Genomic DNA, 17,706 nt, shown 5'->3' with positions numbered 1-17,706 from the left:
AATGGAGATAGTTGGAGAAAAAATGACAGACATACTACTTAAATTTGCCTCAAGTCCACACTTACAGTTCAATTTTTAGGGAGGCAAGCTACGCTACATTTTTGTCTATGGATTCCCATTTAATCCCTGCGCTTGTCTAATAACTGCTCTATTCTCTTTTTTGCATGTTTCACTAAGTCCATGTTCTTTTCAATTAAAAAATGTCTCTGACCACATTTTCAATTAGAACCAGATCTACATCCTGTCAAGCTTCAGCATAACACAGTATTAGCTGCCCTGTGTACTTTTTCCTGCCCTGTTATGCTCATCCTTGACTAGTCATTCCCATTATATCTCCTGAAATCCTCCTTGCTTGGCCAGAGAACCACCTAACAGTCCAACTTCTCTATAAAGGGACTTATCTACCTCCTGAAATCAATAGAGAAAGAAATTTATGAGCCCAATATTCTTTGATATAAACAGTACAGATCCTATACTCACTGATTCAGTGCTTTATCTTTTTATTACATAATACATTGTCTCATCCATAGCTGAAAAAATAATGAATGAAATCAAAGACTTCAAGATGTTACAAAGAATTTATTAATGACAAGCTTTCAGATTAAGAGACCCTTGACATTAGGTACCATTAAGAGCCAATTTTAAAAGCTTTTCAATTAAGAGGAAGGCTGGGAAAATGCAAGCCACCTCACTTAGATACTACAAATATAAATGCTGATCAGTGTTGAAAGGGATATAGCAACTTCATGGAGACTCATATCTAAATTTTGCATCTTATATAAAAGAATCCAGTATAAGTTTTTTACAATTAAGTCCCTCCTCAAATCTTCAAAAATTTACTCTTGAATACTTTTTAACCATTAACTTTAGCCAGTACTCCTTTGCTGGACTTAAAAAGGCTTCAAAATCTTCAAATTTCATTGTATTAATGGTTACACTGTATAGATTCATTCCCCAAATGAAAGATATCATTCTTATTTCTGACTCTCCTCGAATAGTCCCCCTGCATCCTATCAAACCCACTAGTCAAATCTCATTTCATCTAACTGGATTATGACTGAAGCATTTGGCAGGGTTGCTTAGTCCCCACTTGACTTTGAGATATGGTCACAATGATCAGGTGTCTTCCTTCTGTTTCACTTCATCTGCACTCTGTGCTTTCTACATTTGCTTCCTAGGTGATCTCTTCCAAGAGCCCAAGGAATTTAAGCACCATAACACTAATGACTTAAATCATTTTCCCATCCTGATTTCTCTAGAATTTCACATCTAGCCACCTATTTAACATCTTCACTTGAACATCTAGTATTTTTCTCAATGTTCATACATCAGAAGTAAATCCCTTGAGGTCTCCTTAAATGGGTGGCTTCCTCAGTAAATAGCACCACCATTCATTCACCCATCTGGTCAGGCCAAAAACCTCAGCAGCATCCTCTTTCTTTCTGATTTCCCATTCTAATCTATAAAGCTGTCTAGACAGCTCTTATTTCAACATCTACTTTGGATCAAGCCACTGTTCATATATCCACTGTAACAGCCCGAGTTGAAGTCACTACTATCTCTGCCTGGGCTAGACACCCAGGCTTCTGTTCTTGCCACAATCTATTCTCTATCCAGCAGCTGAGGAAGCTTATTAAATGTAAATGGGTTAAAGTTGTCTCCTGCCCAAAATTCTCCAGTGACTTCTCATCACAATAAGGTTATTACCAAAATTCTTCCTCATGGCCAATAAGGCTCTATGTGATTTGGTCCCTTTCTAGCTCCCTCATTTTCATTCAGGTCAGGCACATTGGTGTGTTTTTTTTTTGGTTTTTTTTTTTTTTTAACTTTCTTGACATAGAATATACACTCAAAAGAATACAAATAGTAACAAATGATAAGTATACAGGTCCAGTGAATTATCCCAAAGTGGACACACCCATGTAACAAAAAAGCAGATAAAATTTATCAGAAATTATTTTGTGCACTCTGTCACTCATTATTCCCTCCATCCTTCATGCAACTACTATCCTTACTTTCAACAAAATAAGATTTATATTTTCTGGTTTTATCTTGGTATAAATGGAATCATAGAGTACATATTAATTATCCTTCAGTCAACATTATGTGAGATTCATGTTGTGGGCAGAAATTTTTTTTCATTGTACAGCAGTCCTTTGTAAAATAAATAATTTATTGATCTATTCTACTATAAATAGCTAGTTAGGTTTTCTAGTTTGGGATTATTGCAAGCAATGATTCAATGACCATTCTTATGCATATCTTTTGGCGCATAAGTGCATACAATTTGATGGGGTATATATACCAAGGAGTGAAACTACTAGGTCAAAGGATACTAATTCAGTCAATTTTTAAAAAATAACAACTTTAAGGTATGTGGGTGGCTCAGTGGTTAAGTGTCCAGCTTCAGCTCAGGTCATGATCTCACGGTCCTTGGGTTTGAGCCCCGCACGGGGCTCTGTGTCCCCTTCTCTCTGCTCCTCCCCAACTCACATTCTGTCTCTCTCAAGACTAAAATTTTTAAATAAAAATTTTCCAAAGCATTAGTCCCAACTTTGTATTCCACCAGCAATATGAATTTGTTATTTCCCATCCTCACCAATATTTGAATTTGTCATTCATAATTTCAGCCATTTTAACAAGTATATGGTAATATTTCATTTGATTGCAATTTGCATTTCCTTGATGATTAATGCAGTTGAATGTTTTGTTATATTTATTTGCTATCTGGATATCTTTGTGATAGGTCTATTCTCATTTATTGCTCATTTTTCCATTGGATTTTTTTATTGGTTGTAGAAATTCTCCATACATTCTGGATATGTTTCTTCTGTCAGATATATGCATTCCAAGAGCTATTTTCCAGTTTGTGGTTTGCCTTTTCACTGTTACTGATATCTCAGAATACACAAAGTTCTTAGTTTGGAAATATGTTATTTTTGTTTATGGTGCATTTATGTACTACTTAAGAAATCCTTTCCTACCCTTAAGACACAGCCATAAGTATATGTTTCAAAATTCAGAATTTTGTAGTTACTATCTAGAGCACTATCTTAATTCTATTGGGGCCAGAGAAGAGTCTATAAGATTAATCCTTTAAAATTAATTCTATGAGACTAATTCTGTGACCAATTTTGGTAAATATCCCATGTACAGATGAAATGAACATATCTGCAGTTAGAGTACATGTTGATTGGATCAAGTTTATTGGACAATGTTCAAACTACATGCATGCATGAAAAATATGTGTGTATATACGTACTTATACTGAATTGTATTCTGTCCCATTATTGAAAAATGTTTGTTTACTCTTCTCCGTGGATTGTGGTTTTGTCTATTTCCCCTCTTAGGACTTTCCATTTTTTGGCATAGATCAAACACGTTAAAATGTTTGACAATATAATACTAGTAATTTCAGACAGTCAGGGGTTTGTTCCCATAGTCTCTCAGTTTTAGCACTACTGTCACATTGTATGTTATGGAATTAAGTAATTCAGTTCAGCTTTATATTCAGTTATAAACTGAGAGTTTTAGAAAAATAGTTATAAAGTAGTTTTCTACACTTGATTAAGGTCAATAAAATTTTCAGAATCTGACTTCAGTGATGTTAAGAGGGCAAAGAGCTGAACAGAGTTTAACATACTGAATTAAGCCCTACCTGCTAAGGGAACAAATAATGAAATTTAGGGCTTGCCAAATTGGGTCCCTCAATGCGACACCCTAAGAGTTAGGGTGACCTGAATTCAGACCAGCCCTCACTTGGAGTGAAGCCCAGCTACACATCCTTCCATCCCTGACTGGATCTAGATGATTGGTATTACTAGTGCTCTCAATCTAGACACCTACTAGAAACAAAGATACATCTTCCTTGGAGGAAGAGAATGTCATCCTAGGACTCAAATAATAGTCAATTAGAAATAACTAGTACCTGATTAGAAATAATCCAACATATAAGAAAAGACCACATGACTAACACCAAAGAGAAACAATACACAGCAGATTCACAGGGCATACAAATTTAGATTTGTTATAGCTAAACATTCTAGAACTATGAAACGTCTTCCATATATCACATAAAAGNGCTCCAGGCTCTGAGTTAGCAGTCAGCACAGAGCCCGATGCAGGGCTCGAACCCAAAAACCGCGAGATCATGACCTAAGCGAAAGTTAGACGCTTAACCGACTACGCCACCCAGGCGCCCCTAAAAGTTTCTATCATAAAATTTACTTTCTTTGTTATTAAAATATGTCAACTTTCTTTTAGTTTAGTGGTGGTATGACATCTTTATCTATTTTACATTTAACCCTTCTATGCCTTTTATTTATGGTGTCCCAAGCACTCTGACATTCTTTTTTAACAATCATCGTTGCAGTACTGTGCTGACATTGTGCTGATATGATCCATTTTTACAATCTAGTATAAAAATGCTAATATAGGGGCGCCTGGGTGGCTTAGTCGGTTAAGCGTCCAACTTTCGCTTAGGTCATGATCTCGGGGCTCGTGGGTTCGAGCCCCGCGTCGGGCTCTGTGCTGACTGCCAGCTCAGAGCCTGGAGCCTGTTTCAGTCTGTGACTCCCTCTCTCTCTGACCCTCCCCTGCTCACGCTGTCTCTCTCTCTCTATCCGAGAAATAAATAAAACATTTAAAAAAAATTTTTTTTTTAATTTTAAAAAATGCTAATATAAACTAAAACAACTAAACACGTCTATGAGTGTAGTCAAATTCATACTGCTATAAGAATGACAATTACTTATTTACATTTAATAATCTTTAAAGGCAAAATTTAGGCAATGTAAGGTTTTTTTGTTTTTTGTTTTTTTTTTACTTAAGAGACATTTTTGAGTTTTTAGACTGATGGGGGGGGAAAGCTGACATAGCTTTATTTAAGGCTTTTTACAAAGATCTTATTATAATTACTTAAAAAGCACAGTTAAGTTCTTCAAAATGCAAATATGTTAATTAGCAACTAGAAATAAGCACTCCTTCTATATTTCCAGAAATTATTACTATTTGAGACAAAAAGGATCATTTTTAAAAACTGATAATTATATTTTAAGTTCACTTTAAATACAGTCAATTCTATGATTTATATTTTTTAAATTATTTTTTATATTTATTTTTGAGAGAGAGAGAGAGACAGTGTGCGAGTGGGGGAGGGGCAGAGAGACAGAGCAACACAGAATCTGAAGCAGGTTCCAGGATCTGAGCTGTAAGCATAGAGCCTGATGCGTGGCTCCAACTTGTGAACTGTGAGATCATGGCCTGAGCCAAAGTCGGATACTTAACCGATGAGCCACACAGGTGCCCCCATGATTTATATTAATGGTAAAATTATTCTCCTAACAAACAAGGACACATGTGGAACAATTTAATGTGGTACTTGAAAAAGAAATGTTCCAGATAATAGTACCGTATCAGTGTTAAATTTCTTGATTTTGGTGTCCTTATTCTTAGGCAATACATGCTGAACAATTTAGCAATAGTTATCACGTCTCTAACTTTCTCTCAGATGCTTAAAAAAATTCTTCATAGATATATGTAGAAGAGAGAATGATAAAACAAACGTGGAAAAACAAGGAATAAGAAAAATACATAGTTCTCTGTACTGTTATTGCATCTTTTCTGTAAACTTCAAGTTGTTTCACAATAAAAATGTTTTTTAATTAAAAAAATAAAAACTAAAATGAAATGTTACAGAGTAAACAGAGCCAACAACCACTATTAATAAAGCAACTAACTGAAAAGGGCACACAAGGCACTCTACGGGATGATGTGACTAATGCTTATACAAAGAGTCATGGATTTAAATTCTAATCAGGGAGCACGAGTAAGCTCCTGCCCAGAATGAACACTGCATCACAGTAAAAGAGAGTATGTGAGAGTCCTCTCTCATCATCACTCAGGACTGGAAACAGTGATTTCAAATAGGTACATGTTTTTATTAGAAATTCAAACAGGGGGGTCTTTCATTGTACATTACTTCACTATAGTATAAAAGTTAATATCATAAATATAAAAAGCTTCATAATATATCTCTGGGACCACATGCATTAGATCAGCAGTCTGATCAGCCATCTCCACAGTGAGAACAAAGACTTTATTATGCTTCTCACATTAATATTAATAGGCTAGTACTGCACATTAATGATACTAATATACTGATTATATAATATTAATATATTTTAATAGACTGCAGAGATCAGCACTAAATATTTTCCTCCTGCTTTGGATGCATAATTCATATTATTTCTGAAAATTATATTCAGCGGAACCAAACAACTGAGGTAAAAAAATTTATTTAGATGTTAACAGTCTACCATTTAGATATTAACAGAACTACCATTAGTTCTACTTTAAGTAAAAAGGCCAGAAGGATACTTGGAAGTTGCTAAGAAAGTAAATCTTAAAAGCTCTCCACAAGAAAAAAAGATTTTTGTTAATCATGTGTGGTAATGGATATCAATTTATTGTGGTAGTCATTTTGCAGTATACACACATTCCAAATAATTACACTGTACACCCAAAACTAATACAATGTTATAGTCAATTATATTTCAATGTAGGGAATAGATAAATGGATTTTGGTATGTCATACCTTAAAGCATAAATTTGAAATAACTTAAAAATACACATCTCCTAGATTCATACTCTTTTCTTTTTTTACCTCAATGAGCACATCCCCCAATATATGCATATTTATGAATTATATATGTATGTGTCCAACTATAACATAAACATATTGCATATTTTGTTTATTTATTTATTTTTGTGAGAGAGAGAGAGAGAGAGAGAGAATCTTAAGCAGGCTCCATCCTCATCGCAGAGCCTGATGCAGGACTTGATCTCCCAACTCTGGTGATAGTGACCTAGCTGAAATCGAGAATGGGATGCCCAACTGACTGAGCCACCAGGCACCCCAGCTCATACTATATTTATATACGTAACAGAAGTTTAAAATAAAGTTCTCAGAAACCACTGCTTTCTATCATATACTGAAACAAAAAGAATTATTATAATAGGAGCACTCTTACTCGACCTCTGATTTACCACAGATTTCCATTAATTCTGTGAAGTCTATTAACTAATGTCCTTAGTAACTAGCATCCTTAATGCTACTCTCTGACTACTTTTTGATACAATTTCATACTACGATCTGTTGAGTTTAGAGTTTACCAAATGTTAGTCATATGTATTTTCAGTCTGTTTATGCCAGTTGTACTTGTTATAGTAAGTATGTACTTTAAATAAAATTCATTGTAAACTGATAGGAGTATAAAAATAAGTTGGTTCTATGAGAAGCAGGTTGAATACTCTAGAAAAAATATGAAAAAGTCACTAAAAATTTTTGGTATAGGGGAAAGAGTAATTATTTCAAGTGGCTTTATCTTTAGTAACAGTGTTATTCTAAAACTATTGTATACATCAGGACAAAGCAAATTAGTAACAGTGTTAACATTATTTAAAAAAACCAAGACGTTAAACATAAAAAAGATACCAATATCAAAGAAATAAAAATCTAAATTTGAATACGATGTATTAAAATTAGGACCTATCTTCTCTTAAAAACAAGATCTGTGTTCTTAGCTCTGTTCACTGAAAGAGTAGAAACAATGATCAACTTAACTAGTGCCCAGACTGTTATTGCTAACTACCATTTTCTACTAAAAGTAACCAGGGCTGTCTTGGAGAAACAGCTGACTTCCAGATCTGGGGAACACAGCATACAAGAGGAACCTAGGATATGTTCTTTATCACAAAGCAAAGAAACTGACAAAGACTCCTGGGGCACAACAGCCAACATGAAATTTCCCATAACAAGGGCATTCTTCTAATTTGCCTCTTCTGGACCCCTTTTATTCAGTGCCTTTTACAGGGTCCTTGTTCTGCCCCTGGCCGATAAACATTGGGTGTTTTTTGTTTGTTTGTTTTAGGATTCCATTCTGGACTTATTTTGGTTGTCACTCTTTCTGTCACATTTCCTTGCATAACCTTTTCTACTGACAAGTTTTCAATCCAAGGCAGCTCTAACAAAATGAATTTCTGAAAAAATCCCCTGATTCTAAAAAACTGCACAGAGCTTATAGGAAAAATAGAGTTTGGGCAGTGTGCTCAAAACCTACACAACTCTGAATGCTAATAAAAACTATAAATGGTCCCAGGGACCTGACCTAAATCACCCAGTCAAGCATCTCATTATGAACAAAGAATGCCAGAGCAGATATTTAAAATGTAGAAAAATAAAGTGGAAAGAATGGCAATACTTTAATCAGGGCAAGCCCCAGCAGGTGTGGAGAACAAAACAGGTAGAAGTGCAGCTAATAGCCAGTGGGGCTGCCAGTGTGGGCGGCGGGGTTGGTTTCACTTTATGTGGAAGCTGTCCAATGAACAAGGATTTGTTTACTTTTCTTAAAATATAGACAAGAGAATTTCTATTCACTGTACATCAACAGAGTGAAGCACTTTTTTTTCCTGCATAGTTGATGATGATTTATTGCCACTACTTTCTCTCCCCTTGTCTAGGAAAAAAACAACAACAACAACAAAAAACGTGTATGAACTGACATGACTTTTACATTATGCTAACATTATTTCACCACTTACCAGTCACTTATGAGCTAATTCATGTTCCAGAAGCACACACTGTAGAGCATACTATGCCTACACGAGTCCCAAACTGAACTTCTTGCCCAGGGCAACACACTGAGTTTCAGACTTGCATAACCAGCACTTTTGTTCAGACACAACACCCCCATGTGGATAGTCCACAGGCATTTCACATTTAACAAGCCTGAAATTAAACTCATGGCTGTTCACCCTCCACAGTCTACACCCCCAGCCATTCTTCCTCCAAAATCTCAGTGAACAGTCCGCCCTTCATTCCAGTGCCTAGGCTAGACCTGAAAGTCACACTTGCCTCCTTCTCCTCTTTATCCTCTCATGTTCTATCCCTCATCAAATCCCAAGTCTCCTCCTAAATATTGCCCATAAATCTAATTTTCAGGTCCTTCATTATATACCTTAATCCAAAATCTCTTCACTTTCAACCCTAACCCCCTCCAATCTGCTCTTCCCACAAGAGACTTATCTTTCCTAAAATGTAAACCTCATCAAGCCATCTCCCCATCTAAAAGCACTTGAAAGGCTCTCCCTACTGATTTTAGGATAAATGACTCAACATAGCTTATACAAAAGGACTGACCTGGTTTCTTGCTTACCTTTCTGGCCTCAGACTTTACCCACTATCTCCTTCATTCTCCAAAATCCAGGCACACTAACATTTACCCAAACATGCACTCTCTCACCTCCTTTCACATAGGTTTCTATCTTCTCCTTTTCACACTGCCCTTCCATACTGCATCAACCCCTACCACACTATCAGCAACCATATCACATTTCTCCACTATTCCCAACTTGTTCTTTCCTGGCTGCTTATATAACTTCCTCCAAATCACTTCCCCTACACCAGCCCCTTCACTAAAGTACTCACACATATTCACACAGTTGAGGCTGGCACTCATGTATTTCCGGAACACCTGTCTTTCCCTCTCTCAGCAGGAAGCTCTATGAGAAAAGAAAACACATTTGCCATGTTCACTATTTCAGCCCCAGAGCCTCACCAGTATTTAGCACATATCCAGTAACTTTTGATGGATGGGTGAAACAGTGGAGAATAATCTCAAATAATGGCTAAAATCATAATGAAACTCTAGTTAATATTAAATCTCTTCAGTCAGTATATCGTTAGGAGAATGAGCTCATTTTAGGGGCAAGAGGAGCTCGCCTCCCCCTTTCTTCTTAGCACAATAATCTGATGCCTCAATAAGGAACAGAGCCCTCTAGACCACAAATCATTTAACCGAACAGGGTGTATGTATGGCATGGTAGATGAAACAGAGGCAGGGTAAAGACAGCTCAGGGAGGAGGTGGCTGATAGACCATGAACCTAAAGGAATTTCACAATTAAAAACAAAATGAACCAAAATCCTAATGAATATATCCACAGGAAAGGGCCAAGTAAAAAGGAAAAGAACTCCCTGCAGATCTGAGAATCTGCAAGTCTGTAAAAGTTGCCAAGAATACTCATACTCCTAGAAAGTCAAAGTTCTATTTCTCAGAACGCAATGCCTTAAAATGGCAGATACGGGAGACAACAAAGCCAAGGTCCTGATAAGGAAATACAAGCACTTCCCAATTCTGCACTTAGATATCCCTGAGTCGGGGAGAAAAGAGTAAAGTGGACAGACAAGGGATAAAATAGAGTTTAAAACTATAGGAACTTCTGTTAGAGAATAATCCATTGCAACTTCAAAAATACAACCCAATGCTTACCAATGAAAAAGGCTGAAAAACTAAATGACCCTAAAAATTTACTATAAAAAATTGTGCAACTAAAAGCCATCCTAACCCTCCCCTGAAAAGGCATAAGGAAATCATAGACAGAATACCATAGGGAGAGAGGAGACCCTACCCTTCTCTATCAAGACAAAGAGGATAATCACCCACACTGGATAAAAGTTCAACAATGAGCACAGATAAAAATGAATGCATATAAGCACATATTCTACACATTCTGAAATCCAATGGAAATTTCCTAATTCTTCCTTTTACAGCCCCTGCAGTCTCATACCCCTTTCTATGCCTTAAAACTTTAAATCTTCCATTATATTGGGACGCCTGGGTGGCTTAGTCGGTTAAGCATCCGACTTTCGCTTAGGTCATGATCTCGCGGTTCGTGGGTTCGAGCCCCGCGTCGGGCTCTGTGCTGACTGCCAGCTCAGAGTCTGAAGCCTGTTTTAGTCTGTGACTCCCTCTCTCTCTGACCCTCCCCTGCTCACGCTGTCTCTCTCTCTCTCTCTCTCCTAGAAATTTAAAAAAAAAAATTTTTTAAATCTTAAAAAAAAAAAAAAATCTTCCATTATACTGTGTTGGGAGCCATTCTGAGCCCACTAGTCAAGAAAACTCCTGGTGAGGTTAAAGATAGTTTGCACAGTCTCTTGTCAATCAGATGATGACCGATACCCACCCCCACACAATTATTTCTGCTTGAGCACCCTAGGGTACCTTGTTGATCAATATCTGCAGTGACCTGTCCCCTTATTCCGGCCCTGGTAGGATGATTGCACCTTGTGAAGGAACTTATTGTGGGAACTTATTGTTTCGATTATGGGAACAGACACTGTGTCTCCAGCAGGTCCTGTTTCTCTCCATACTTTCCCTTGAGCTATGAACAGGCTAATGACCCTTACTCATAAGATTGACCTTTACATGTACAATCCTGTTTCTACCGTTGTGTTAGTCCAAGATGTTCATACAGCTCAACATGGAAATCAGCTAACCAAAAATGTCTTTCATGCCCTAGCTATTCAAGAAATCATAAAACTACACACAAAGGTAAATGCACTTGAAGAGGCTATTCTATGTATTGGAAATGAGCTAAAGTCTTTAAAGGTACAGTTGGCTCTCCAGTGCCATAAGGAATATAACTGGAAAATCAAGTCTTGCCCAGAGACAAAGAGCCTAACTTAGAGAGAAGAAACAGATAAGCAGAAGATAAGTTACTACATATACCTTTGCTGACTGGTGATGTATAGCAGCCCCTTCCCGAAGGCCTACACTCCACAAACACCTTCCCTTACCCTGGCAGCTGTGATGAGGATGGATAAGAGTATCTACAAACCTATAACTAAATCTTAGTGTTATTAAAATGTGAACATCCTGTTATTTTCTTAGTTACTCAACCTCACTATAGTTGGGGCAGTTCTGCAAGAAGACTTCTGTAAAACCTGTTTCTGTACATTTCCAAAAACATCTTATCACAGAGAGCTATCCATTGTAAAAATTCCATTTTCTGATGCCATGTTAACATTTGACCTATAAATAAAGACACCAAAACCGACAGGATGGAGATGCTGCCTGGTGATCAGAAAGAATCTCAGGGCTCTCTAATTCTCTTCCTTGCTGACACCGTCCATCCTTCAGGGACCCCTGGACCTACTGGATCCAGCCTCCAGTAATACTGATCATAAAGCCTTTTGTTAGCAGCATCTTAGGACACTCTGAGAGATACAACAATACCATACTGCGCCATATTTTGAGTTGGGGGGGCGGGGGGTGGTGAACTTTATTTCTATTATAAAATGTATCGTGGGAAGAGAAAAGAAAAGAAGGAATGGAGAAAAGGAGAAAAAAAGAAGGAAGGAAGAAATTTGAAAGTTCTTTAAATCCAGTTCAGTTGAGAGGGAAATGGGGATAGAACCACACATACAGGGAAAAATTTAAAGATTTTTCTCTGTTCTGTATCTACTTAAAATTAATAGGCATTAATTAATCAAATGACTTTTAGGCATTTTCCTTTCTATATATATTAATGTGAAAAAATGAATTTAGATGTTTAAAGAAAAGAGGAATTAAAAATATGCCTTTCTGAGGGGGCACCTGGGTGGCTCAGTTGGTTAAGTGTCCAACTTTGGCTCAGGTCCATGAGTTTGAGCCCCATTTCAGGCTTTGCACCAACAGCTCAGAACCTGAAGCCTGCTTCAGATTGTGTTTCCCTCTGTCTCTCTGCCTCTTCCCCACTCCCACTCTGTCTCTCAAAAATAAAATAAAAACATAAAATTTTTTTTTAAAAATATGTCTTTCAGGGAAACAGAATCCTTTTCTTTCAAATCGCTCGTAAGAAAAAAAATTGTTAATCCATTGCAAGAACACTGGAATGATATAATCATAAACAATTTTGAGCTACTGAGTGAAAAAGTACTTAGCAAGCATTCATTTTTTATTTTACCACAGACTAAAATATAGAGTAAAGTTTCAAATTTCTGAAATTTAAAACATAATGGAATATAGCCATCCCTTCTACAAAGTGCCATGCTACTTACTCCTCATGATAGAGAACATAAGAAAGTAAAACTGTTACCTTCCTTGACGGAAAAAAACAGTTTTTATAGTAAGAAGAAATAAACAAAAACAAAAGCATGCTCTATGGTGCCATCTTTTGGATTATTCAAGTGTTCTTAACAAAATTCTTGTCTTATAAGAAACAATTTATTGATCAGTATCAAGATAAAAACAAATAATTACTATTTGTACACCTTAAGCCATATTTGCTCTATCTTACTCTACACTATTCTATAATAGGATTTAAAATATATTTATATTAAACAATCATATAAAATACTAAAATTGTACTAACAATTCTGAAAATAAAAGCTATTTGAGTAATAAACTACATGCTGTCAACACCTTGTGGCAGTGGTTCCGATCACGCCCACGATCGGAAGCAATCTTATCTGGGAACTTGTTAGAATGCAAACTCTTGGGCCACACTTCAAACTGACTAAATTGGAATGAGGGTAGCAGGAGTCTGTGTTATAATAAGCTCTCCAAGTGATTCTGATAGAAGCTAACCTGTGAGAACCACTGTCCCTGGGGATTTTGCAAAAGGTTCACAGGTAACACTGAACCACACACTAGTTAAGAATCCCTAGTAGGTAGGCCTGGGTGGCTCAGTTGGTTAAGCAGACAACTTTAGCTCAGGTCATGATCTCAACATTCGTGAGTTCGAGTCGCATTGGGCTCTGTGCTGACAGATCAGGGCCTGGAGCCTGCTTCAGATTCTGCGTCTCCCTCTCTCTCTGCCTCTTCCCTATTCTCATTGTGTCTGTCTCAAAAATAAACATTTAAAAAAGAAGCACTAGTAGATTAGCAGTTTATAACCTTAACTACACATTGGGATTACCAAGGAGCTTTAAAACTACCTGGGTCCTGGGGCACCTGGATGGCTCAGCCGCTTAAGCAGCAAACTCTTAATCCTGGCTCAGGTCATAATCTCATGGTTCATAAGATCAAGCCTTGTGTCAGTCTCTGCACTGACTTGTGCAGGGCCTGCTTGGGATCTCTCTCTCTCTCAAAATAAATAAGCATTAAAAAAACAAAAACATAAATAAATAAATAAAACGTGTATGGGGCACTTAGGCAGCTCAGCTGGTTGAGCTTCTGGCTGGCTCTTGATTTTGGCTCAGGTCATGATCTCATGGTTGGTGAGATCAAGCCCCACATGGGGCTCTGTGATGATAGCACAGAACCTGCTTGGCTCCCTGTTCCTCCCCATTCGCACATACATGTGTGCTCTCTCCTAAAATAAATAATAAAATAAACCTTACAAAAAATACCTGGGTCCCATTCCAGTATCTGATTTAATTGTTCTGTGAGGTGAGTAAAGTCTGGGCACTGGGATTCTTAAGACTCCCAAGTGATTCTAAAATGTAGCCAAGGTTGAAAGCCAGTATCTAGAGGATTACATTTTCAAAACCTAGAGTTCACTAAGAGTCTTAGATTAAGCACAGTTAGAATTAGACATGAAAAGTTAGCCTTCAAAACCAACATATATTCAAAATACCATTATAAAAAAAAAGAACTAGTTCACTTCCAATCTGTAATTTTTACATTTTCCAAGGCTATACAAGATGTTCATTATTTAGAGTTTTAATAAACAACTAAGTTGTTTATTAAACAATTTTGTTAAATATTTATTAAAATACAGTTTATAAAAATAAACTATAATTTATTAAACAATTAAAACAATTAAATACATACTATACATTTCTAGTTGTTGAGAAGGTTAAAAAAAAAAAAAAGGAGGGCATATAGCCTTTGCCCTTACAGACCATCTAATATGTTTGGGCATATTTCATAATAATTTAAGTATAAATACCAAATTTCGAGTACAGATTGAATACAGAGGGATTGGAGGAAGAAATCACATTTAATCAAAGCAGTATTTAGGGCTGTCAAAAAATAGGTTTGAACTTCAGTATTGAAGAATGAATTACATATGGAGTATAGATGAGGCAGGTAGGCAGACAGACATGATGGGACAAAAGATACACAGGGGTTGTTGGACTCTTTTGGAGCAATGAGAGGGGGCTGACAGTACATAATATAAAAAGGACTTTGCAGGGCGCCTGGGTGGCTTAGTAGGTTGAGCGTCCGACTTTTGCTCAGGTCATGATCTCGTGGTTCGTGGGTTTGAGCCCCGCGTCGGGCTCTGTGCTGACTGCCAGCTCAGAGCCTGGAGCCTGTTTCAGAGTCTGTGTCTCCCTCTCTCTCTGACCCTCCCCTGCTCACACTGTCTCTCTCTCTCTCTCTTTCCTAGAAATAAATAAAACATTTAAAAAAAAAAAAAAAAAGGACTTTGCTTATTGAGGGATTCCTCATGACTTAACTATTGTCAGTTTTCCCAAGGACGGTGCATAACTGGTCCCATTCTAGAAACACGGGAAAGAAATAAGAGAGATGCTAATTCATTACATACAATGGATGCCTTGTAGCATTGGTTTTCACACCTTATATGATCCAGAATCACTTGGAGGACTTGTTGAAACAGACTGCTGGGCACCACCCTTAAAGTGGGGTAGGACCACAGAATGTGTTTTCTTTTTTTTTTTTTTAACATTTGTTTATTTTTGAAAGACAGAGTGCAAGCAGGGGAGGGACAGAGAGGGAGGGAGACACAGAATCTGAAGCAGGCTCCAGGCTCCAAGTTGTCAGCACAGAGCCCAACGCAGGGCTTGAACTCACAAACCACGAGATCATGACCTGAGCTGAAGTTGGACGCTCAGCGGACTGAGCCACCCAAGGTCCAGATTGTGTATTTCTAACAAATTCCTAAATGCTACTGGTACAGCTGGTATGGAAATAACTCTTTGAAAACCATTAATTCTCTGGTGGTATTCTCATTAAAGCCGATGTAAAGTATATTTTCATTTTGAAAGTCATTCGTACTCATTAAAGTAAATGCAGAAAACAAACGTGAAGAAAGAAGCAGCATTACTCTTACTCCCTCTATTCAAAACATTATCTTGCTATGTTTTACTACTTGCTATGAAGACTACTACAGTCTTCTGTTTAGAAATAAATGAAGTATTCTTGACTGTACCATACATAGGAACATATGCAAACACTGTACCAACCAATACATGTCATGGAGGCCAAAGGCACAGTTGATTCACTAAGACGTAGTATGCTACAGCAATAATTTTCAGGCTCCCAAGAAAACATGGAATTTCTGTCCACTGGTAGTACAAAACAGCAGTTTACCAATCCTTTCATACCAAAATTAGTCTCATGTTACTAAATTTGAGTGATCTCTTGGTCAACTAGACCAAATATTTATTGAAACTTTTCAGCAATGGCATGTCAGCAATATATTTTCAAGCCCTTTCATTTACTTCTGAAAATATTTTTCTTTCACAATTATACCAAATGACAACTTGGTTGGGTAGAAAACTCTGTCTTTATGACTTTACTTCACAAATTCCTTAATCCATTGACTTCTGGCACTTATATAACAAAGTCTGAAACCAGAACGATTTATGTTTCTTAGCTCCATCCCACAGGACATCATGACCTGAACTGAAATCCAGAATCAGAGGCTTAACTGACAAAGCCACCCAGGGCCACTATCCCCCTCTAGGTTTCTAAAACTATTTAAATTCTGTAAATAAGCAAAATATACATTCCCAAAACAAAAGTATATACAAGGTATACACATGGTAATTTAAATCTTTTTTGTTTCTGAGTGAAGGCAGTCAACTGATTTAGAACAGAACCTAGTCCTAGGATTACTTGGACTAGGAAATACTCTCAAAGAGAAAGGGAGAGTGAGAATCCTGTATTTACTACTCCTTCACCCCCACTCCTGGCCTGAACACCTGTAGGGTTTTGTTTTGTTTTCCTTAAAGCTTGTAATTTAGAAAAAATTACCTGAGCTTGTATCTAGATGTGGATCTCTTTGCATTGGTTTTATTTGAAACACTGTTTCCCTTAATTATACATATTGCAGGTTTGAGAGGTTTTTGTTTTTAATTAAATAAAACAAAGTCATCTTTACATCTGACCATTATTTTTGTTCCAAGTGTTTGATTTAGTTTCTGTGAAATATCTATCATTCCTCTGCTGGGCTCCCAGTATCCTTCTCTCCAATTCATTACCTCAAAATTTTTCTTCTCATCATTTTCATCCTTGTCCTTTCTTGGTAAGAGGTTTTCAAGTTTGTGCTTCCTAGGTACAGCTTCATTATCTGTACAATTAAATTCAACTCCTAATCTATCGTCCTAGGTGAATGCTGGTTCTGCTTGTCCAATCACTTTTCCTTATGTTGCCCGTGGCCCTTTCTTCTGACCCTGTCGTCTCCTGCAGGGCTGTCTTTCCTATTTTATGGGAGCTTGATCTCCTTACATGTTAGCAAGTACGCCCGATATTTTTTCATTTTCATTTTTTTCCTGGTTCCTCCCACATTCACAGAGCAACAGTTCCTTTAACATTTCCATTATTTTCTTTCCCTTTATTCTGCAGTATTTTTTCAGGGATTTTCCCTCAGTACTTTGACAAAGAAAGCAGGATCAACCGATGCTCAGGAACTGCCAACAAGCCAAGAAGTACACGTTGCCCCTTGATCCTACCTTCTAATCACAGCTGCTAGTAGATTCCCTTCCCTAACTGTTGTGCAAGATCTAATTCCCAGTGCCCAAGAGGCTTTATTTAGTTTGGTTCTACCAGAAAAAGAGGGGAACTTCTTCTGTTCCCAAAGACTAAATCTCTGAAACACTGAATATGGAATCTTTGAAATTCTGCCCATTGGCCTCCTACTTCAAATCCTATCTTATCCTGACCTAAAGGTTCATTCTGACCTCTCACTTTCTTAAA

At 37.1% G+C, this 17,706-nt stretch overlaps 1 protein-coding gene across 1 annotated transcript in view; it reads right to left on the bottom strand.

Annotated features, from left to right (window-relative positions):
- Positions 1–17,706, bottom strand: part of HIBCH (3-hydroxyisobutyryl-CoA hydrolase) — a 77,739-nt gene that overhangs the window by 46,372 nt on the left and 13,661 nt on the right. The window contains exon 7 of the mRNA XM_077780263.1: positions 9,488–9,561. Within this exon, the coding sequence (XP_077636389.1) occupies positions 9,488–9,561 (74 nt within the window). The remainder of the gene's footprint in view (positions 1–9,487; positions 9,562–17,706) is intronic.

The sequence above is a fragment of the Crocuta crocuta genome, unplaced genomic scaffold (genome assembly GCF_008692635.1).
Source record: "Crocuta crocuta isolate KB4526 unplaced genomic scaffold, BGI_CrCroc_1.0 scaffold38, whole genome shotgun sequence".
In the NCBI taxonomy this organism is placed as follows: Eukaryota; Metazoa; Chordata; class Mammalia; order Carnivora; family Hyaenidae; genus Crocuta; species Crocuta crocuta.
Note: the sequence above shows the minus strand (reverse complement) of the source record. Positions and strands in the feature narration are given on the sequence as shown.